Raw genomic sequence first — 23800 nt, forward strand, 5'->3', positions numbered from 1 at the left:
TTTCTATTGTGCAAATGTGATAATAAGGTTAGGACATTATTTGTCTCAAAATGTTGTGCTTTATAATTTTATACAACAGAGTTTCTTGCATATAATTTATTAAGGTGACTACATGTTAAAAAGTCAAAGAAATCTACAAATATTATAAATTACTCACCTTAGTGACCAACATACTCCTAGTCCATAGTCCCCTTTCCTCCATACTGTATGGGCGTCCCTCGCTAGGGATGGGAGATTGAACCTTTTTCACCAGAAAAAACCTTCTTCCCCTTTAAATTTCAAGGCGCGCGGGGGCACGGCCCTGGGAGCATGCACTCCCCTGACTCCGCCCACCGGCGCCACTCCTCACTCCCCTTTGACGTATCAACAATATTACCATTGCCTAATGACACCAGTTTTATTAAGGAGGAGGATGGTGGGACGTATGGAGGAAAGGGGACTATGGACTAGGAGTACGTTGGTCACTACGGTAACTTACAATTACTCCTACGTCCCATCCCCTTTCCTCCATACTGTATGGGCGATTACAACTGAATGTAGCCCCAGGGTAGAGAGGTGACCCTCCTAAGAAAATACGTTCCTTAAAACTACCTGACCAAATGCTGCATCCAACCTGGAGCTGGATCCAAGCAGTAGTGCTTGCAGAAGGCCGAAGGCGTAACCCATGCAGCCGCCTTACTGATGACCTGCCACGGAACATGCCTCTGGAAATCCACAGCTGTAGCCTTGGCTCTGATAGCGTGGGCATGCATATTTGCTGGGAGTGGTTTGTGCTGCCCATCATAAGCCTCCTTGATAGCTGCAACCATCCAGCTTGTTATGGAGGCCTTGGAAGCTTGATAGCCTGACCTTGACCCGCTGAAGGTGACCAAAAGCACCTCCGATTTGCGGAAGCTCTTGGTTCTGTCCAGGTAGAATTTTAGAGCATGCCTAACATCTAGACAGTGCAGTACCCTCTGTGCTTCGTCCTTGAGGTCCACGAAGAAATTCGGTAGCACTATCTCCTCGTTGAGGTGAAACGGGGAGACTACATTAGGTAAGAATGCAGGATGAGTTCTAAAGACCACCTTGTCCTTATGAAAGGACGTGTAGGGCTCTGAAGCCACCATTGCCTGGATTTCACTGACCCGCCGCGCAGACATAAGACCCATCAAGAGGGCTGTCTTAATGGTGACCAGCCTGATGTCCGCAGACGCCATTGGCTCAAATGGTTTATGCGCCAAGGCGCCCAACACTACATTGAGGTCCCACACTGGGTGTGGCTTCTTGATCAGTGGGTTGAGCCTGGTGAGACCCACCAAGTGCTTTTTAACTATCTGCTGGGAGGATGAAAAGACCTCCTCCTCTGAGTTCCTATAGGCTCCGATGACCGCCAGAAAGGTGCGGCATGTGTCTACTTTCACCCCCCACCCTGAAAGTGCAAGTCAAAGGATCGACTTCCTTTGATTCTGCCCAGTGACAAAACCTAGTCCACTTGCTCTTGTACTGGCTCCTAGTAGCATAGGTTCTAGCACCCTGTATGATGTCCAGGTTAGCCTGTGACAGACGCAGATGCTTAAATTCTACCTGTTCAGGAACCACGCTGCGAGGGCTAACCTCAGGGGTTTGGGGGGATGACCGTGCCTGCCTGCTGTGAGAGTAGGTGAGCTGGCCCCAGCGGAAGGTGCACGGGGCCTGTTCTGACAGACTCAGTAGTTCCGAGAACCATGGCCTCGTGGGCCAGCATGGAGCTATCGGGATGACACAGAGGTGCCGGGCCTCCCTGATCTTGCAGATTAACCTGTGGACCAGGGGAGTGGGATGGAAGGCTTACGTGTTCATGGTGTCCCATTGTATCTGCATCGCATCGCCCAGGGAGCCCAAGCCCTGTCGCTGCCAGGACATGACCTGGGCTCACCTCCTGTTGGACCAAGTGGCAAAGAGATCCATCCACCCGAGGATGACCCCATCTGCTGAAGATTCCCTGAAGGACCCGTTTGTTCAACTGCCATTCGTAGTTGTCTGAACCCAGTCTGCTGAGCCTGTTCACCTCCAGGTTGGACTCCCCCGTGAGGTGGACTGCCCTCAGGTACATGTTGACCTCCAGAACCCACTCTTAAATGCTGACTGCCAAGGTGCAAAGGGGAGGAGACCTGGTACTACCCTGCTTCTTGAAGTAATGCATGCTGGTGGAGTTGTCCGTTTGAATGAGGATCATCTTGACACTGATCAACGGAAGGAAGGCTTTGAGAGCCAGGCGGATCACCTTCAGCTCTAGCCAATTGACATGGGCCTCCTGTTCCTGAAGAGACCAGACTCCATGGACGCTGTGGTTGTCCAGGGTGGCTCCCCAGCCCTCCAAGGAAGAGTCTGTGGTGGCGGTAACCGTGGTGCCGGTTTCCTGAAGAGTCTGCCTATCCTCAAGTTGCACTCCATGCTCCACCGGCCAAGGTCCTAGTCGAGAAATGGAGGAATGCCGTCAAGTTCCGCCTGGGAACCCCGCTCCTGATTCCATGAACCGGTGAAGTGCAGCTGCAACCATCTCCTTTTGAGCCTTGTGTATGGCACTGTCAGTACACATTCCACCATGATGCCCAAGAGTTGTTGGTACCATCATGCTGAGGTCCCTTCCCTGGTGATAAAATGACCCGTGGCCCTTTCGATGGCTGTGATCTTGTCCTCCGAGGGAAAAACTTTCTCGGAGCTCATATCCCAGATGAGGCCCAGGAACGTTAGATGCTGCATAGGCTCCAGCTGCGACATCTTGAGGTTGATGGTAAATCCTAATTCGTGTAGCGTATTCATGAGGGCGGAGGAGGTGTGATGGACCGCCTCTGGGGGTTTTCTCGCCCTGATGAGCCAGTCATCTAGGTATGGATAGATATGGTGACCCTGGGCTCTGAGAAAAGCTGCCACCACGTTCATGAGTCTGGCAAAGACCTTGGGGGCTGAATTAAGGCCAAAGGATAGAACCTTGTATTGGAAATGAAAGCCCATGATCCTAAACCTCAGAGAGGAGCGATGGGGCTGCCAAGTCAGGACGTGTAGGTATGCGTCCTTCAGATCCAGGGAGCACATCAAGTCTCCCCTTCACGATGTCTATGCAATAAGTGCTGAGGTAACCATCTTGAAGAGGGAGGGAAAGGTTCAAGGTGGAAAGGTCCAATACAACTCTCAGGCCAGCCAAGTTCTTCTTGTGTATGGCGAAAATCCTGGACTAGAAGCCCATTCCCCGCTGGCAGACCTGGGCTTCTTCCACTGCCTGACTCTCTATGAGCGATCGAATTTCCACCAACAGAGTTGTCCCAATCTGTGGGAGTGGAGGGAGGAACCAGTAGGCGGTAGCCCGTTTTTACGCTCACCTGGTCTCTGCGGGGACATTGGGGCACGGTTGCAGCCCTCCCAGGAAGTAGAACCCCCCCTGTCTACTTTCTCCTGCTGCAAATAGGCTGTGGGCTGCTGTGATGAATTCGAACACTGCTCCTGCGTAGATATTATAGGACGCAAGTTTGCTGACCTGTGAGTGAATTCCTTCTCAAACCCTTCTTCCCATAGCATGGTTTCCGTGAGCATGCATCAACCCATTAAGTCTCACATGTTGATTATTAATGGTGAGCTCTCTGTCCTGCTACTTCTGGCAGGGGCGCATTTAGGATGAGGACCAAGTTCCTTTACTGGTCCTTGATACGGGGATTCCGGTCCAGCTGCAACTATTCCACGCCTTTCTGGTAAGTGTCTTTCAGTTTTCTATTTGTCTTGAAGTATTTGTATTGTCCTTCTCACAGCCTGTTGTCAGCTCTTTAATAATGTCCATCTTTCTCCCAAATAGGTGCGATTGCGGCCCAGCAGAGCTACAGAGCAGAGGTGGCTCCAGATGAGGAGCGGAGGATCCCGCGGTGGTCCGGCAGCAGGTAAGTGAGCTTTTAAGGATAAGCACAAAGAATTTTGCAAGCGCAACCTCAAACTGAAAGTTCGTAATGTCTAACCTTGCATTTTGTCCTTTTACAGTGTCCGCCATCGTGGATGAAGAAGATGTCGTGCTGCGGTGCCCAGAGCTGATGTCCTGCGTTCCGGAGGATGTAGAATGGATGCCAGGCTCAGCAGTGAAGAATGCAAGTGAATGCTGACTCCAGGAGGTAAGCATATGGGCAGGAGACTCCAGGAGGTAAGTGCTGCTTTATCCCAGGCGCCGGTGAGCTGCATGCAAATGCAGATTAACGTGAAGCGTGCACCTTGAGGTTGGGTTGGCTTTTATAGCTGAGCTCTTAAGGCCATGCCCGCTAGTTCTGTTCTGCTTGCCACACCCTGCCACTCCTTGAAGTTGCACGTGCCGCTTATAGATGGAAAGTTGCACGTGCAGCTCAAGATGGAACACACGTAGAAAGTTCCTGAAAAGCACTCCTGCCCATAATAAAGAGTTTTGCTTATTTTTCTCCATGAGCCTAGTGCCAAAGGCGCCAGTACTGAGTCAAACTGGGCCCCTTGTGTATAAACGTCCCAAAGGGATGTGCGTGAACCATGCTACCCCTTGCTCCCACAACCTGATGGTGCAGCTCCTGTGATCCTGGGCAAGTGGCCATGACACCCGTGGATACCACTGAGAGGATCCAGGGGTCCGCAAACCTTGTGCGCCAATAGTGTGTGTGAAGTGCAAGCCTGCCCCCCCCCACCGGAGACACGTGGAACCAGAGGGGAGTGTCATGCCTTTTTTTCCTCTGGGGCTGGGACTGTGGAGGGGGAATGAAAGAAGCCCTTATTCCCTGCCTTGTGCTGCTTACAGAACCCGCAGAAAGGCCGCCCCTTGTTGGAACGCTTGTGCGTCTGGCTGTACATCTTGGGCATGGGTTTCATGAGGATAGATAAGGATTTTGCAGTCTGGGAACTGCTGTTCTTATAAAGTTCCTCATCAGTGGTGAAATGAAAAAGGTTGCCACCCTCGAATCGAAGGTCCAATATGCGCTCCTACACGTACGGGTACGTACGGGTTGAACTTGGTAGCCCGTAGCCAGGCAGTTCTTATTTCTGTAGCAATGCAGCTGGCCCAGCTAGAGGTGTCTATGTGCACCACTGTGGACTCTATGATGTCTTGAGCCACCATCTTTGCTTCTGCCAGCCCCACCTTGACACGCGCCCAACTCTGCACCGGAGGTTCCGGAAGGAAGTCAACTATTTCCTGCCAAAACCTTTCATTAACGGCTGTGAGCATGGCGACCACATTAGACTGACGAAGCTGCAGCAAGGTGTTGGAATTTTCTCCTCCTTGCCTAGGAGCGTTGACAACGAGGTGGCCGAGGAAGACTGCGGCTTGGAGTAGAGTAAGGCCACAGTAATCCCTGAGGAGTGTGGTTGAGGGTGCGCCGTCAGCTAGAGTGGATCCCCCTCCAATTGCCTGTACTTGGCGTCTAGCCTCTCCAAATGTGGTTTAAGCCATCCCTTTTTAGGTAAGGCGACAATGTCCTTCTGCATCGGAATCTCCGTTCAAGCCACTGGCCGTAGAGTGAGGACCTCCGCCAGGACCCCCGCCTCTGGTTGTTCAACCTCGGGTTGTGGAAGCCCCAAGTATTCTGCCAGACCTGCAAGCCGTTCATAGAATGCCTTGGCCGAAGACGGTGTGTCGGGGTCCTCCTCGGTGTCCGCCAGGGTGTCCTGCTAGTCTGGAACAGGTGGAGGAGTACTGGGTGCCGAAGGGTGAATTGTGCTGACCGGAGGCTGGTGTGGAACCGCCTGAGCCGCAGAGGTGCCGGAACCGTGGGGTCCTGCGTGGTCAGCTGTGGCTGCGTGGGGGCCTGAGGCACTGGAGCTTTAGGAGGAATGACTGTGGGCGCTACAGGCGGGACTGACTAGCGGCAGCATGTCCTTGATCACATCCCAAAGGATGACTCCCATGTGAGGAATTTCTCAAAAAACCTGTCCACAAAGCCAGGTAGAGTGCTAGGTGGCACAGGAGTAGGAGCAGGGCCCTGAGGTTGCTGAGGCCTGGGCGTACTCTGCCTAGCTGCATGCAGGGTGTATCTGCCCTGCGATGTTGAAGGATATGCTGTGGGCCACGTACCTGGCGAGGACGAGTCCCATCAGGAAACTCGTTCTCCCACCTGCTACCCAAAAGAGGGTGGCGTTGGACGAGCAGCCATTTTATCTGGTGCAGCAGCCATTTTGTCAGGCTGTATGCCACATGCCTGCATTGTAGTGCTTCCCGCGCTGGGCCCGGCCTCCTCCTGGACCCTTGGCGGTGGAGCTTGAGGCCTACCCTGCACCTCAGGATGGGGCCTGGCAGACGACGTGCCCTCGGCTCTGTCGCTGGTAGTGCTGCGTACAGGCACCCCCTCAGACATTTGTCCGGTACTAGGGCGTAGCCCCTCGGGTGGACACACGGTAAAAGAACCTTGCAGTCCCTCAGTGACGTTACCGGCAGGATCTGGCGACCCCTCGGTATCTGTGTTGGTGTTAGAACTTGAACGGTCCCTCCCGCTCAGACGTTGCCTGGGGCAGGAGTCTCCCTTGCAGGGTGCGGATGAAAAAAGTGGCCCTACCTTGGGCCTTGACTTGTACTTGACAAAGTTCTTCAAGTCCTCTGGAGGCAATCATTCGAAGAGCTCTCTCCACCGAGCTAACCTGTTCTTCAGAGCACGCGGTGTAAGCGCGACACACATGGTACAACCGTCCCAGCCGTGATCGGGTCCAAGGCAGCGGAGGCAAAGAGCGTGGGGGTCGGACGTAGGTAAGAGCCCCTCGCAGATTGGACACCTGCTGAAGCCCGCCGACGTGCGCCGGAGAGGAGCATGGCACCAGAGGACCGAGTACCTGATTACAGACCAAAAGACTTAAGACAAAAGACAGTATCTGGGGAAGAGCGCTTGGTATTACAAGGCCAAAGCTAAACCCAGGAGCGGTCCGCTCCCGTCGACATGTAAAAGAGGACTGAGGAGTGGCGCTGGTGGGCGGAGTCAGGGAAGCGCACGCTCCCAGGGCCGCGCCTCTAAGTTTAAATCGGTTTTATCTAGTGAAAAAGGTTATGTCTCCCGTCCCTAGCGAGGGATGCCCATACAGTATGGAGGAAAGGGGACCGGACGTAGGAGTATTGAAGATTACTAAAACACTGAGTCTAAATAATGTCATCACACTACATATGTAAACACTTTTTGTATAGGTGATAGTCCTGAATCTACTCTGTCAAGAGTATGCTGTCTCAGTGTGTACTATTCATCTCATTACTTCTTCCTCAATATTGTCAGTCTAGTTGGCTTCTAAATGTCTTTGGAAGTCTTTCACAATTCTCAGTCATGTTCAGGTTCCCTTACTTTCAGGTTTCCCAGCACATGTCCAGGCTTTAGCCACTTTCTAAATTCCAACACCCATCTCATGCGCTAGGTATTCCGGCTTCTCAGCACCCCTCATAATCTAGGTGTCTTTCAGGCTTTTTAGTGCCCATCTCAGGCTGTAAGTGTTTAGTCAGATTTCTCAGTGACCTTCTCAGGCTCTAGGTGTATTCTAAAAACATTAACGCCCTTCTCACGTTCTAGGTTTCTTTCAGCTATTTTAGGAGCATCTTCTAGCATTAGCCTCTATGTGTAGCAGTCAGGAGGAACCCCAAGTCAAGAATGTCTCAATCAGCTTCGCAGTACACCAGCTCAATGGTTCATCACCCTCAAGCTCCAGTTGGCTAGTCACTGCCTTCCAGCAATAGTTTTTCTTATAGCCCTCCTCTTGAGATCTAATTGAGAAGAAGTTTGCCCTTTTATGTGGAGGTCTCTGGGAGTTTTACCTCTGCCTCTTTTCCCCATCACGTTCTGCCATCTTGCCCTTGCCAGATGATAAAGGGAGGTAAGGTGATGTAAACAAGGTCAGCCATCCTGGAGTTCTCTTAGTTACTCTGTTTACGAAAGCCCTCTCATGGAGCGGACCCACACTGGAGTGAAAATGTCACAAAATGCCGGTTTCAAGGTAACTCACCATTTTATTTTCCGGGTGTTAGGGGCGTTTCATTGCAGTATTGCAACATGCTTCGAACTCTACATGGTCTCAATTTACATTCATCGTAAAAAAACATTTCATAGTCAGTGAGCACAATCCGCAGGAATTTGGACAAGAAGAGTAAGTGCTCTTGTACATACCTTGGTATCCAGACACTGTAAATATGAGCAAATGTACTCTATGCTGGCTCCAAATGGGTGGACATGAAGAAATGTTGATATGATACCTACAAAAACAACATAATCCAGGTAACTGTGACATGTAGTAAGAAGGTTTACAATTAACTTTAACACACTATAAAATAACAAAATAGCACTGCCACAACTATAGACATTTTGTGCTTTACATTATTTACTTCCTATATATTCAGTAACATGTATTCAGCAAACATATGAATCTACAAGATTCAGTATGAGGAACAACATGATTTAACTCAGACAGTACATAAAATAGATCATGGATAGATTAACTAGTTGAAACAGGAGTGCGAGATTCTAACTGGGTAAAGGTACACAAAAAGATTAAAATATCCTGGGGTTCTTCAAGAAATGTGTCAGGGCCCTTCAAGATAGCCTAAACACAGCAGTCAGTGAAAATAATTACTTTACAAAAAAAATGTACTGCCAAAGTAATTGCACAGAATCCACTGTACAATTTGGTCACCATAATGATACTCACTATCCGGCACATGCTGAGTTGGGAAACACTCAACCAGATCTCCTCAAACTGATTTGTGTAATAAACATATTTTACTTATTATCGGAGCCATCTTGAAACGTATGTGTTTTCTTACATACTAAAATGGCATTTTTAAGTCTATGTAAGAAGCCAGATCATTTGATTTACTTCCCCATTTTGTTCACTTGTGGTACCGCTGAATGTGACCAAAGACAAGGTTGGGATCTGTTAAGTTCATCACAAGACAATGCGTTTTCGCATCATTAACCTGAATACCATTTCTGTTCAATTTTAAATTATTACATTTTTTAAAGGCCGTCTTCCCCTAGTGATCTATGGTTATGTCGCACACAATTTCACCACCATTCGACTGACTTGGAGAAGATGTAATATGATCTCTGGTATGGCCCAAGCGTGTAGGACCTTTGTGGCACATGAGGTAGACATTCTGTAGCACAATGCCTTATTCAAAATGATTTGCTCTGTGGCTAATTAGGAGAGCTATGTGAGCATCACATATTTCAAGGAGTTTTCTTACACATTATTCACAGTCATTTGTTCTGGAGAAAATCTATAAGCAGGCTTTGCAGGATAAGATCTGCTCTGTCGCTTGACGTGAGCAATAAGGTACACTTGATATACAATGTATTTCACACGCCGTGGGTGAAATAGGAAATGTTACTCACTATGCCAAGTACTGTTAGTCCTTAGTCCCCTTTCCTATGTTCATGTTGGTATTTCCTCCTAAGGGGATGAGACTTGAGAGTGATGCGAAGCAGACCTTAAAGAAGAAAAGGTAAAGCACCAGTGCGCATCTACTTCTTCCCACACTGTATCCTCTCCAGTACATGTCCGCAGCAAATCCTTTTTGCAGCATAAGCGAAGCAGCGAACTACTGTCAGGGGGACAGAGGGCAGGTTGTGTGCAGGAAAGAGGACTATTGACTAGAAGTACAGTAGTCAATACAGTGAGTTACATTTCCTTACTCCTACATCCTGACCCCTTTCCTCCATACTTATGGGCAATTCAAAAGAAACCAAACATTCTGGGTGAATGACATACAACATTCCAGTGACAGATAAAAACTGAAAAAAAACACATACCTTTATCTTCCAGCTGAAGATGTTGCAAAATACAGACTGCTTGAACTGAACATAAAAGCTCCAGCTGGCGTCCGGTAAGAAGTGCTTGCAGAGGCTGTGGGGCTGTCCCATATTTCCACCTTGTAGATATCGTCCAGCGAAACATGTATTTGGAAAGCCACAGAGGCTTCCATGGCTCTCTATAGGTGTGCATGAAAACCATTTGGAGGCTACAGATTGTTCAAAGTGTTGACATCATTGCGACAGCAATTGCACCATTATGTTTGTGAATGTCAGCGCAGTAATTATGTCAACAGAACCTGTCAATCTAACCGCAGCGCCACATGTCTGTCTGCGGACAAATTAAAAGTGTGTCACGGGACAGCAGCGTTTGGAACCTGTTCACAGATGTCTCCAACTCTCCTCTTGTTTGCGGCCTTAGAGACATAAACCAGGGTCCTGCAATGTTGCAGCTTTATAGTCCTATTTCACAAGACTAAGGTATGGGTCAGAATATACAGTAATGGAACACTAGAGTTAAAAGTTACATTCCATTGAACTCATTTTTTAAAATCATTTTAGTACACGGATGGGTTTGCCATCTGTGTTGAATCTTGCAGAGTCCTGACAAAGTCCCTACCTAAAGTCTCCTTCCAGGTGGCCAGGAGAAGGCAGCCGATAACTGATCCTAACCCAGGGGTTAGCATTAACCGGGAGGATCACCTGAGAGGAGAAGGGCCCCAGGGAAGTGAGATGACAAGTTGGGAGAAATGCAGTATTTGTCTTCTGTCAAAAGGGAGAATTGTTTAATGCCAGAAGGTTTAATGGCTTGCTGTCAGAGTAAGGCGTCTCTTCTTAAATCTACCCTCTTTGTCGGTAATAAAACTCAATTATGATCAACATTAGAAGAAAATATTTGAAAAGCAAAAAATGGAGGCCTTAACTCCCTATAAAAGTACTTCTCCTTTAAATCTGGATCAATCACTAATATTTCGCGGATCCCTTGCTAAAGGTATGTTTACTAAAAGGACTAAACTAATTAAAAAGGAAGATGGTGTTTATGGAATAAAAAGAAAGCAGAACATTGGGGACTTCAAGTCCCATAATTCCCAAAGTACTGGGAAGAGGGAATCTGAGGCAGGAAACTGCAGTATGCAGTTAATTGTTTCTAATGAACCACACCTGGGAGGGACTGTTAAGTGTTTAAGATTCCCTCAGGTTCAGGCCAAGAGAAACAGTTGGAGGTGGAGCAGTAATGGGCGCTGTGAGCAATAATTACAGAAAGCCGAAGACGCTGGGACCGCCGCTGTTGTAACGGCAGAGCTTGGACCTGAGTGGGTCCTCAGAATGGAAACTCTGTGCTGCAGAGTTCGCGGAGTGGGAAGAGGTTGATTGGCTGACTGGAGAGAGAGAGAGACTCATACATTGTTCGTCTACTCATGGTGGCTGGTGAGGAGCGGATTGTCAACGGAGAAAGGCAGGCTCCTTTTCCAAGCGGTGCAGGCAGCAGGAAGACAACCGAGGCAGGCAGGAGTAGAGAAATCAAGAGAAGAAGCAGAGGCAGCGTTGCGCACAGACGCGTGTGGAAAAAAATGGTGAGTTTGCCTATGCTAGGAAACCCAGGAGCGCTACCTCTAATGATACTTTTGAATGCCAAATGAATGAAAGAAGGTTATCTGGCCGCTATAATCACTTCGAAGGAAAAAAAAGGTTACAAACATTATTGCTAGAGTGAAAAGGGAGTAATATTGTATCCGGATAAAATCCTGAATGCCCAGAGTAAAGAGGGGCAATGCTTAAGAAATCCCCAAACAACTATTACCACAGTAAAGAGGGTGCTAAACCTTGGAAAACTTATAACCAGCCATGGCAATTTAATCTGAGAACATTGTGGAAGAGGAATGATAACATTTTCCCAAAGTGAAGAAGAGGCAATACATATGCTACCCACCAACAAGCATTGCCTAAGCCATAGACAGGCAAGAGCAATACAGGATCATTCTAAGCAGTTGTTTGATGTTGAAGTAGGAGATAGAGTGACAGGAGAGAAAACTTCCTTGTAAGAAGTATCCAGAAAGATAAATACATAACCTGCATTGCCTCGGGCAAACAAATCAATGGAATGAGCAGCACCAATGCATATTGTGACTTTCCAGAAGAATGTGCTTTTTAAGTGTTGATGAAAGTCAACTGCTTTACTAAAAGTTGTGAAGCCAACCACGCCACAAAATACTTTAGTACTGTTAGTAGTTTTCTTTGTCCCGGCAGGGGAGTATACCAGGATAGGGAATACTAGTGGTAGTCCTGGCAGGTTAGTGAACCAGGAGGAAGACATTGAAGTATCGCAGTGTGGCAGAAGGTTGGAAGCCACTATTGCATTTGATGATTCATGGAGAAAAAAAACATCCTAACAAAGACATTGTTGTAAAACAAGAAGTGTTGAACTGTTGATGTTATCCGAAGAAGGAGTATATTTACAAGTGTTGTTTAATTGTTTGAAACCCAAGACTTTTCTTTTCATTTTGTGGAACCTTGTCAACTACAGAGTGAAAAACTTTCTGGTTCAAGAAGAACATGGTGATCAAAACTTGACAATAGGAAAAGAGGATCTTTTCTTGCTGAGAATATCTATTGGAAATCCTTCTTTAAACCTGGGCAAGGGGATTTCTTACCCAGGGCACAAGGATACAAAGTTTTAAGGTTAATGTTGAATATAACTGTTATTTCTGTCAAACTTGCATTGTCATATTACACCTTTTAGAATTGCTATGTATGTATACGTGTGAGAGACAGGTTCCCTTTGTTAGAGTGTTTTTTTTGTCTTGGTTTGATAGGCAGGGAAATACTCTTTAGGTTAGGAATAGCGAGGCACAAATACCAAGATGTCATCACTTCACCCGAGGGGGAGCCCCTTCCCATGAAGCCAGGGAGATGAGGCTGCTACCGACAGTCCCACTGGGGGTGGTGTACAGCGGGAGGATCTCATGGGGGAGACACTCCCCCTCTGGGGATAAGAACAACCATCTGGGACACAATGGGCACAGCACTGTTCTCCCTAACACATACTCGCCTCTATCCTCCTCTTCCTCTACTCTTCTTAGCACTCTCTGTGCGACTGTACTGTACTTTTGGTACCATACCCTCAGTAAGTACTGGCGGCACAAAGAAGAGACACAGAGCATGAAGAACACCCTGTGGAATTGTAATGACCATTCTAGCTTTCTGCGGAGGAGTGGTTATGAGACAGAGATAACAACTGATAAGGGACTTGCAAAAGTTGTTGTGAAGCACCAGGCGCTGCATTGGGGAGGGCACCAGCCGCAACACTAGACCAAAGCGAAAGACCACTCAGCCAGGGAGATTTAAAGAGGAGGCAGAGTACAAGGAAGCCATCCACACTTGAGGGAGTGAAGAAACCAGGGGTATGGAAGGTTAGGAAGGAGAGGCACTGGGCCCGACCAGGAAAGCAGAAACGCACACACGCAAACAGATGAACAACAGCAAGTGCCAGAGCATCTAGGCAGAGCTGGCAGAGGCAGAGCATCCAGGAGCCCAAGGAGGAAAAGGGCTTGAAGTCAGTGGGGAATTGATAAGAGGGGTCTGGGACCTAAACCAAGAAGCAAGGTATCCTCCTTGTGGCAATACTTGGCAGGAGAGTGAACCAAGTGGGCCAAAACAAGGAGAGAGAGCAAGAAACCAGAGTCTGGTGGCCCTAACCTGAAGGCAGAGCCACAAAGCCTGGGGAAGGGCCAAGTGACATACCAGGCCAGGAGAAGGGAGGCATTATCTTGACCAACTGGAAAGGAAACGAGACTCTTTGCTCACCAAGTCATTCCCCCTGGTGATGTTAAATTGTGTGAAAAGAGGCAAGGGTAAGGGAGTCGTTCGCCCTGGTTGTGTTGCACTGTAAAATCCAAGACCTGGAAGTGAACTTCTTACCAGGAGAAGGGAGTAATTATAGCAGTTATAAATACTTTTTGTTACAGTTTATGAATAAAATGTACACATTTTTGTAAAAAACACTTCAAATCAGTCATAATACATCTAGATTATTTTCACATAATTCAAGTAAAAAAAACAAAAATGTACAATTTCGCTAAAACATATCAGATAAAATGATGATATTTTCATTATTCACGTAAATGGTGTGCTACATAAAAATAATGTGCTAACAGATTTGTATGCAGTGGACGCCTCGACGATGACACATGTCAAATCGATGGTTAGGAGTGCCTCAAGGTCGTAAACTACCATTGGGACCAAGATCTGTGTGTACAGTTGCCGGACTCCCCTTAAAGTATATCCGCAATTCTTGATGGCAAATTGATGATTAGTGCTTTTATTTGAGCAGCGCTAACTATTCGCGATTGTATACACAAGGTGTATTCACCTTTTGCATCTAATTCCACTCCGAAATATTTATATTGGGATGTGTACTTTATTTCTAGTCCTCGTACCGTTAGCCTAGGGTGAACAATCTTTCTACCACAAAATACCATCAGCTGTGTTTTTTCGCAGTTAATTATTAGGCCATTACTCTCAGCATACTCCCAGAGGGCATTTGCGATCTTTGCAGCCCGCCGAATGTGTGATCCAAGATTATTAAGTCATCAGCATAGGCTAATACCGGGCAATGACATATACACAAACACATATGTAGAGACAGACAGACAGACAGACAGACACACACACACACACACCTTCATGCAGAAGTAACCGATGTTCTGGCGGTAAACTTCTGTTCCTTGCGGGTAGATTGTGTGATTTCTGCAGGAATTCAATGCAATAACCCTGTGTTACCATGGGTAGCACCCACTTGTCTGATGTTATGGCCTGCCATCCGTGGGCGTATGATGATATTCAACTCCCAACTGGGGTGACATGGAACGGGAGCATGTGCTGGGGCATCACTGCTTAGTAGCCGAGGCTACCACTGTTAGGGTTTGACCCCTACCACAGGTTCAGCCATGTCAATATTGTATTTGGATTCCTGATGTATTCGGAAGATGTGACCACTGATGGGGATACCAAGTGCTAGTGCCAGTAGTGTATGTGCCATGTGGTGTGATCGTGGGATATTTTTGCAGATGAAAAGTATGCCTATTTGCAGAGTTTCCTCTTTGTTGATAATGTCTATCTGTGATTTGGCAGAGAGACTTCATTGTTTTGTGCTCTTTATTAGCTTTTTCTAAAGCTTCATCTACAGCTTTCCCAAGCAACTGGCTTTCTTCCACTGGCATGCCTAAACGTGTTGCCTATGTTTACGACTTGAAACCTGAACCTCATAGCTAAGCATATCTTTTGAGGAGTGTTGCTTCCGCTATCACCCTTCTTGCTGTTTGTGCTACATCAAGGGAATTTGTACTTACTGCATTAGTAGATTGTTATGCCACTTGCAAATCTTTAAGCATTTGAGACTTTGAAGGCTCTGGGATGTCTTTCACTAGATCATCCATTTACGGCCCATTGGGCCCTATTACATGGAATTTATGCAGTGGTCTTTGGAATGCACCCCTCATAGGCTGCGGAAATTGACACTATTCTATGGAGTGCATAGATGATCTTGCTCTCTTTATTAGGGGGGAACTCAGTAGAAGAGAAGGTTGTTTCAACCCACTTGTGTGTAGTTGTGACCACTATCGAATCAGGGTCTACATGACATTTTATATGCAATGGGTAACTTGGTGGTAGTTTATATTTCTTTTCAACCTGATAGTTGACTGGCTTGGAGAGCGTCAGGCTCACCAATGATGGGGCGATTCATTTTTTGAGTGATCTCAAAAGTGCAACATATTTTGTAACCTTTTTCTCTCATAGGATATCTTCCATCAGTGCAGACTATTCCTCTAACATGTTTGTTTCTATACACAAACTGTCAGCGGCCCTTCCTAGCAAATCGTTATACAGTATCTGATCAGGGTGACGATGTTATAGGTGGATCTACAATGTCAGGTGATGGCATAGTGTAGTCCTCTAGCTATATGGCTTGTTCTTTGGGGATTACCTCCTCTTCTGAGTTATCATCCAGCTGATTAAACTCCTCTTCTAATGGAATAGTATGTACCTTTGACTTGATAAAAAAGGGCTGGGAGGATAGCTCAGGGGCAACGCGCTCGCCTTGGAAGCAAGACCGAGTGGAGCAACAGAGGTTCGATCGCAACGTCCGCGCTTAGAAACCTCTGGGTATTAAGCGTGTTATAAATAACCAATTACAATAATAGGTGAAATGTCTTCACTGATTGGGTTTCCTGTTCAATTGATGATTTTCTAGAAAATAAAATATTTTGTCCATTGTGTTGTGAAACCTATGTTTAGTCTGTTTAGTTTTAGAATGCGTAAGTGGGATCCCCCATCCCCTTCTGAGTCTTAATCCTAAAGGAGCCCTTTCTTCTGCACAGTATGTACCATTGTCCCTTCTCCCTCTGCCATACCAGTAGACTGTAGTGTTGGGTGCTGTCGGTGTGATATTTTCGAAATGTGCTTGCTCCATGTCCAACACATATGCTGCAAACCTTCCAAATGTTTTGGAAAGTAGCTTGAGTGTTCTGAACTCGAAGCCGTACATTTCTTTTCTTTTTTGTTTCGGTATCAATGCTGAGAGAGTGTTATTTTGATGGCTGTGACGTCCATTTAGGATTGCCCTGCAGTCAATGATTCAATACTCTCCTTCAAACACACCTCATGTGATTTATGTTTTCTTTTATACAAGTCATTTTTTTTGTCGCCATTTGCGGTTTCCACAGTTAGGTTGGATGTCTACCCTACAGAGTTGGAAACAGGCTTTAGGGTAGCGGATGTTTCATTGGAAGTGTGCTCCTTGGTTTTCGTTCTCGAAACCAATACTCCCTTAAATCAGTTTTGATATGTTCCGCTGCAGCAGTTGGCCCAACTGATGCTTCAGCCTGCAGCACATAGGCTATCCAATGTTTAGTTCAGAATTCTTTCAGGGTTATTGGTTTAAAGAGCTCACATGCTAGACACTTTCTCCCCATGGTACCATGGAAGACAACTATTGTACGCAGTACTTACGTTCTGTGATACCATATGTGCTGGTATGAGCAGCGCCTGACCACAGTGCAAGCTATGGTTGCTTAGCCCACCATAACTGGCAAATCTATTTGGTTTTTAGATTTTGCGCAAGCATAATGTACCTTTAACAATGTTTTATCCCTGACTTTCACAGATTTTTAGTAGAGCAATTTAATCATAACGTCCCGTTAAGAAAGTTTCTTCACTGAATATAGTGAAAAACCCCTAAGTTAAGAGAGAGTTAAGGTGATCTTATTTAACGGCATAAAACCCTTGAAACTTAGTGGGTGTGTAAAGTTATGAGCATCTTAATTTGGTGTTCCCCCTATGATGCGCCTCTTAACTGTCATTAAATCTAGCCTTCTTGATTGATGTTCTACAAATGATAATTCAGACAGCGGCCATGGTGGTGGTGATCCCTTTTACTGTTGAGGGTAAGGTTGGCCAATGCCTAATATCAAATAGTTATTGGAATGAGGAAATAGCCTCCTTGGCTGATTGTTTAGCCAAGCTGGATACCTGGGTTTGGAGTCGCTAGATGTAGAAGGGAAAACATTTGAATAATATCAGGTGATTTACCTTCTGCCTAGACGTCGGCATTGAAGAGGATGAGGATGGACTGTTTGTGAAATGTCCTCCTCACAGGAAAACAACCCAGGGGCTAGCATGGAATTATTTAATGGAATCTTGGGGTCGGACTATGTTAAATGGTCAAGATAATGGCGATTACTCCCCTAAATCCACTTGGATAAATAGTGTTTTAAATTCTATTATTGATTACGTATTTGTTGACTGTGCCGTATTTGAATGCTAGGGGTTTTAAAGTTGTTGATTCTACTTTGAGTGACCATAATATGCTGATTGTTGATTTTATGATATCAGATATAAGGAGGGAGAAGATATCGGGCGGGCCATTGAGAGTAAACATGGCTGGATCCAAGATGTACATGTCAAACTATGTAATGAAAATTCTGAATGATACACTCTTGGATGACTGGCTTACAACTTCTCTGGAATGGAAAATGTTGACCTTTAATGAAATGTCCTTCCATGAATATTTGAGGGAGAATATAGATAAGGTAGTAAACAGTTGTAGGACCCGGGCCTTGGCAGAACAATCAAGAGGGAGGCACATGCATCGTTTTGATCCTCTCTTGGTAGAAACAAATAAATCTCTAAGATCCTCTACTCAGAAAATAAAAAAGGGGCTCCGTTTATTGTCTGAGACAGAAGAAATGAGAGTAGTCAAAAGTGACCATAAAAATTGGCTGATCAGCCATCGTTCTATAATGTTAGAAAATGGTGGCGAAGCAATGCTTAAATTATTGAATCAGAGGAACTCATCTGGCTTTTAGCAAGTTGTAAACTCCTTGGAGAATGCTCAAGCCTCTATGCAGCTGAATCCAATCCCAGATACAAAATGGGTGGAACATTTTGGATTATTTATAAAAAGAAGAAATGGAGTTGTATCACTCCTTAGTAGGAGCCAAAGTGGCCGCACGGATGAATCCAGACCTTGTATCTTATGACTTGGTTTTGGAGGCAATACTAAGAGAAAGTGTGTCTAGGGCAGCCGGGCCCAATGGGCTGTATAATGGTTTGTTTAAGGGCGCCCCAGCACTATGGGCAAATAAATTGACAATCCTGTTTTCTCAACTACTGGATTCGAGTGTGAGGCCTGATTCTTGGCATACTGCCTATGTCCTCCTAATTTCTTAAAAAGGGAAACGGAATGATCCTCTTAATTATATGCCCATCATGATTATGGATGCGGATAAAAAAAGATATTTGCATCCATACTTTAGCAGCACCTGCAAGCCTGGTTACATAAGGCTGGTAGATTAAGAAAACCATGGGCTGGCTTCCTAAAATGTCAGGGGACAGCCATGAATAACTTTATTACTAGGCGTCTTCAAGATTTGGCCTGGACAAAAACCTATAGTCATATTTTCATTGCCTCTGCGGATCTCTCAGCCGCCTTTGATTCTGTTGATAGAAATCTACTTTGGCATAAACTGGCAAGTTGGGGGATCCCAGAGGGATTGTTGAGACTAATTGTACTCCTACATACCAACACGAATATTCAGGTGAGGCTAAATAATGAGGGTTCTCCACCACAGAAGATAGTGATGTATATAGGCTTGAACCAAGGGAGTATTCTTGACCCTTGTCTCTTCAACCTCTACCCGTCAGATATTGAGGAAGAAATTCTCCCAGCCGCATTCGCATCACCATGAATCGCGATAGTGAAATTCTTTTGTATGGCGTATGCAGATGACATTATGTTGTTCGACTGCACGCAACAGGGGATGCAGAATTTAATTTCCGAATTTGCCAACTGCTCTAAGAACATTTCCTAGCCATTAATCTGGATACAACAAATATTAGGGTTTCTAGTAGTTTTAATAAACCAGTAAATTAATCTTGGTTTTTAGGTACACAACAGTTGCACGTTTCAGAAATGTTTATATACTTGGGGCTCCCGGTTTTTAACAAACACTTCAAAGAGAGGCTAATGGTTTATGTGAAAAATAAAGCTGAACGCTTAGGTTCGCAGATGTGCCTGATAAACAGAAAATATGGGAAATGTTTGCTTAAATCTTTAGTTTGTTTTTTCTGGGGAAAATGTTGGCAAAATTATTTTATGGTTTAAAGGTGATGCAGCAGTGTGTAGTCCGTAAAACGGACTTCCTGTAAGACAGTTTGGAGGAAAGCCCTGAATATTCCAAATTGTGTCCCGATACATTGTATCAGTGATGGGTTTGGTTTAATTTCCCTTAGAGCTACGCTTGAGTGGAAATATGTGTCTCTTATGTGGAAATTTCTGGACCCAATGGAAATTGGTCTCTTATGTGGAAATTCTATATATGAAGACATGGATTACCTGATACTAAAGTTAGAGCCCTCTAACTTTAGTCAAACTATTTGAGAATTTTTCTAAAGAAATACTAGAGAAACTGGGCTTTTCAATCGAAAACATAGTTGTTACTAAATTACATTCAGGAACATTTGGCTAAAGGTTTTATTAGACTATCTTCACACGATTCCACCATATTTTTTTATTTTTATTCTGTTATTCAGTTTACATAAACTTTTTAACAATTTCCATTAAACTATCATCCCACACTTAATAAAATCTGCAAAATCTTCCTCTTGATCCTCCTTAGCAACCAGTTCATGGACACTCCAATAGCCACTCCAATAGCCCTTTTATGACCAGACAGTTGCATTTCCTAGTTCTTCTCCAACTTAATAAACATTGCTTCCAAGAATTTTATCAGGGCGAACACAAGGTCTCCCACCAAAGTTCGGCATCCAGCCCAATCTTTTCAAACAATTTATTGTACAGGTGGATCAATCTGAAATCTTTTAAGCTGTGGCAGAACAGTATCAGGTGTTTTAAAGATTCTTTTGGGGCTCCACAGAGCCAACATTTTTTGTCTACTTGTATTCCTCCATATCTTTTTAAGGGGTTTTAGTGTGAAGGACATTAAACCTGAATCTCAGAAAGGGATCTTGCTGTTTGCTGTTCGAAAACTTTTTCAGATATCCCAGTAGGATGTTTAATTGGCCATGGTTAGTATGTAAGAGTGTGGGAATGATGGAGCTTGCTCTTTTTTCCTCTGTAATTCGCCAGTCATCATCCCAGAGTATCTTTTTGACATACATCAGGTTCTTGCATAAGATCTCTTTAGACGTCCCCAAGTCCTACTGTATTTGTAAGTACAGGTCTTTCCATAGGCCCAGTGCCCAGTCCATCATATCAGGGTCTCTGGTATTTATGATCTCCAGTTGAGGCAGAATATTTGGCAAGATTGATTTTCTGAACAACTGCAGATATTTCCATGTCACCCTCAGATAGAGTGACGGCAGGCCGAGTTCATGCCTTATAACTGCCACTGGTGTCTCTTTTGGAAGATGGAGTATCCATTTCCAGAAGTAACCTTCCAGATAGACCCACCACTCCCAGCTTAGCCCAAGACAGGTCTCTCCAGCATTCATTTTTTTCCTGCATTGCTCTTCCCTGCTCCAAAAACCATTACTTCTGACTTAGATGCAGTGATCTAAGGCCATTTGCTTTGACGTAGTCCTGCAGAATATCTAATTGTCTCTGTAGGCCAATCTGAGTCTGGTCCACTAGCACCAAATCATCGGTGTAAAGTAACCATCCCAGTGCAGTTCCATTTATCTTTGCTGGAAAGGATGTGTTATTCACCAGGTTAAACTTTAAATCCTCGACAAAGAAGTTAAATAATATTGGAGCCAGTGGACATCCTTGTTTCAGCCCTTTCTCGATATTGATTTTTCCGGTCATATTTCCTTCAGAATCCAGCTTCACTTGCATACTGGTTCAAGAGTACAGCTCTGTTAATAGCTGCTAACAGGTCTTTTGGGCAGCCTTTTGTTCTTAGTTTTTCCCACAGCGAGTCCCGGTCAGCATTGTCAAAAGCTTGCTCAAGATCTATGCAAGCTAAGTATATTTTCTCTTCGCTCTTTTTCACTTTGAGCTTTAGAGATTGATCAGAAATAGGTTTAGGCTGCAGCCTACTTCTTTCACAAAGCCTGCTTTGCTTGCCTGTCAAAATTCCTAGTTACAATTATCATTATTTATTTAATGTGATTTAGTTTAAATAAATTAAACTTTAAACATATCAAAACAAACATATACAATAAATCATCCAAAATGAAATAAAATAGAATACACAATATCACAATATATACTTCTTCACATAATTACTCAGTGATCTAAATATAAAATTAAGTACCTTCCTGTATCAACCACAGGAAATATAAAAAGAAAAGCAATGAATATAACCTATAAGAAGTTATACTAGTACTCAATTCGAGATACCCTCAGTCATAATTGGTCTGGTTATTTTTAATCACTCATTATAGCAGAGGGCCCAATTTCGATTCAATCCTTGTCCATATGTTGTACAAAGCCACTAATAGGCTCATGTTTCCAGAATTTATGCAATATTGCCAAAAAGATCGATCACCAGGTTCCTATATTATGTACATATTTGGCCATGACACAGCAATTAGTTAGTAAATGTCTCGCAGTCTCAAGAGTTTCTGCTTGTTTGCAGAGCCGGCAGATTCGATCTTCTATCGGTATTTTTGCTCTGCATCCCAGGTTCGTCATAGTGGGGAGTTGTTCCAATCTTAGCAAGATGATAAATCGCCTGAGTCGATTTGGGGGACAAAGATTTAGGTATGCCTGAGGCTTCATAAAATCATAATGTCTGTAGTGGACAAACTGGTATTTCTTGAGTTTGCTCAGATGGGCATAGTTTTCTAGCCAGTCGCATAAGGCTACCCGCTTGTAGAGTGCATTTTGCACTACTTTCGAGTAGGTAGTTCCTCCAAGGTTCCATCCTATCTCTGTTAGGAATTTGATCATGGGTTCATACAATGAGCTAGCGGTACTGCTTTTGCCAAGTTCCTGTCGGATAGTTATCAATAATCGGTTGGTGGAGCCGCCAATTGTCCTCAGAAAGAAGTCAGCTCTCTCAAATTCTCCATTTGTTCAATCATCTCGAAAGAATTGAGGCAAAAATCTTACCTACCATGTCCAGCAAAGCAATGGGCCTATAATTTATTTTGAAAATGCACGGTCTCCCTTTTTAAATATAGGTACCACAATCGCATTTTTCCAGGATATAGGAATTTTCCCATTTTCAATGATCCTGTGGAACAGTGCTTGACTGAAGTCTGCCCATTGTTCCGGGGCTTATTTCAATAGGGCGTTGGACAGTCAATCAGGGCCCCTTGCCCAGGACCGGTTAGCTTTCTTTATTAACAGGAGAATGTCAATTTCGATGTTCAATTTCTTGGGTTCTATATCGTCTTATTTAATTTTTGGCTTCTTTGCATCAAAGAGCACCTCAAAGTGGTCCAGCCAGACCTCTTCAGATATAGGATTTAGTTGGTATGGGCAGGTTGTTCTTCCTTCCCCATTTAGGAGCTGCCAAACCATCTTGCTGTTATTATTGTTAAGAGCCCCTATCATTGCTTCTGCTTACCTTTGGAGAGCCCTTGCTCTGTGATGGATGATCCAATTTTTGTATTTTAGTCTTCTCTTTCGCAAAGAGTCTTTGGTGTTTTTTCACCGACTTCTTGATCCTTCGCAAGTCCTTCCCGAGGAGTTTATTTTGTTCCACAACCTCTATCACATGTGTGGCGTGGTTTGAGCAATGGCTTCATGTCTCTGAGACTCTGCAACTTACTTCTCTGAAGGAAGCCAAGCCTTCTCGTATTCCACATCTTCTAGGTCTTGTTTTTGCCAAGTCACTAAATCCTTTGTCAGGTTGACAATGTCACAGGGCAATAGTCCTAGAGATTTCTTTCTCCGCCCAACTCGACCCTCACCTGCCACTTTGGTAAAGTTGATGACACCTTTAAATTGCATCTCATTATGACGGGGTCATGGTCGCTGTGCTTTGCAGAGTGAACAATTGGCAAACTTGTATTTTGAAGAATGTTTTCGAATACGAAGAAGTGGTCCAAGTTGTTCTTGTTGGGATGTCTCCCATCATATTTCCCTTGAGCATGTGGAACCCTTAGTTCCTTTTCTTCTGACCATTCGTGAATTCTGCATCTCTTAGGTCCGTTGGTTCAATGCCCTCCACCGGTCTTACCCAGAGGCAGTCAACATTTAGATCACCACAGATTATTACTACCAAATTCTTATAATTTGCATAGAATTCATCAATCATGTCAGTAACAAGCTCCACTAATGTTTCGCCCTCCTTCACATCTGGGTTCCAGTATAGGTTGAATAGAAGCAGTAGGTCTTGATCCTTGTTGTCCAAGTCTCCTGAGTTTATAAGTATAATCTGGAATTAGGCGTTTGGTTAATCGTCTGTTTAACTTACATATTGAGGCAATTTTTTAGCATGACCAAGAGGCCTGCCGAAGGCCTGCCGAAGGCCTGCCCAACAGGCCCTTTTTTGCCTGATTTACGAGAACTAGATAGCCATCGAAAGCTGGAACATTCATCAGCCAGGCTTCTAGAATACAGATTATATCAAGCTTGGCTATCACAGGGTTCATGTCGT

General features: G+C 44.9%; 1 protein-coding gene across 6 annotated transcripts in view; it reads right to left on the minus strand.

Annotated features, from left to right (window-relative positions):
- Positions 1 to 23800, minus strand: part of ENOX2 (ecto-NOX disulfide-thiol exchanger 2) — a 2107113-nt gene that overhangs the window by 65877 nt on the left and 2017436 nt on the right. For all 6 annotated transcript variants that reach the window (XM_069613111.1, XM_069613112.1, XM_069613109.1 and 3 more), the window contains one exon: positions 8091 to 8176. In XM_069613111.1, coding sequence (XP_069469212.1) covers positions 8091 to 8176 — 86 coding nt within the window. The remainder of the gene's footprint in view (positions 1 to 8090; positions 8177 to 23800) is intronic.

Source organism: Ambystoma mexicanum, chromosome 5p, assembly GCF_040938575.1.
Source record: "Ambystoma mexicanum isolate Mex_15411 chromosome 5p, UKY_AmexF1_1, whole genome shotgun sequence".
In the NCBI taxonomy this organism is placed as follows: Eukaryota; Metazoa; Chordata; class Amphibia; order Caudata; family Ambystomatidae; genus Ambystoma; species Ambystoma mexicanum.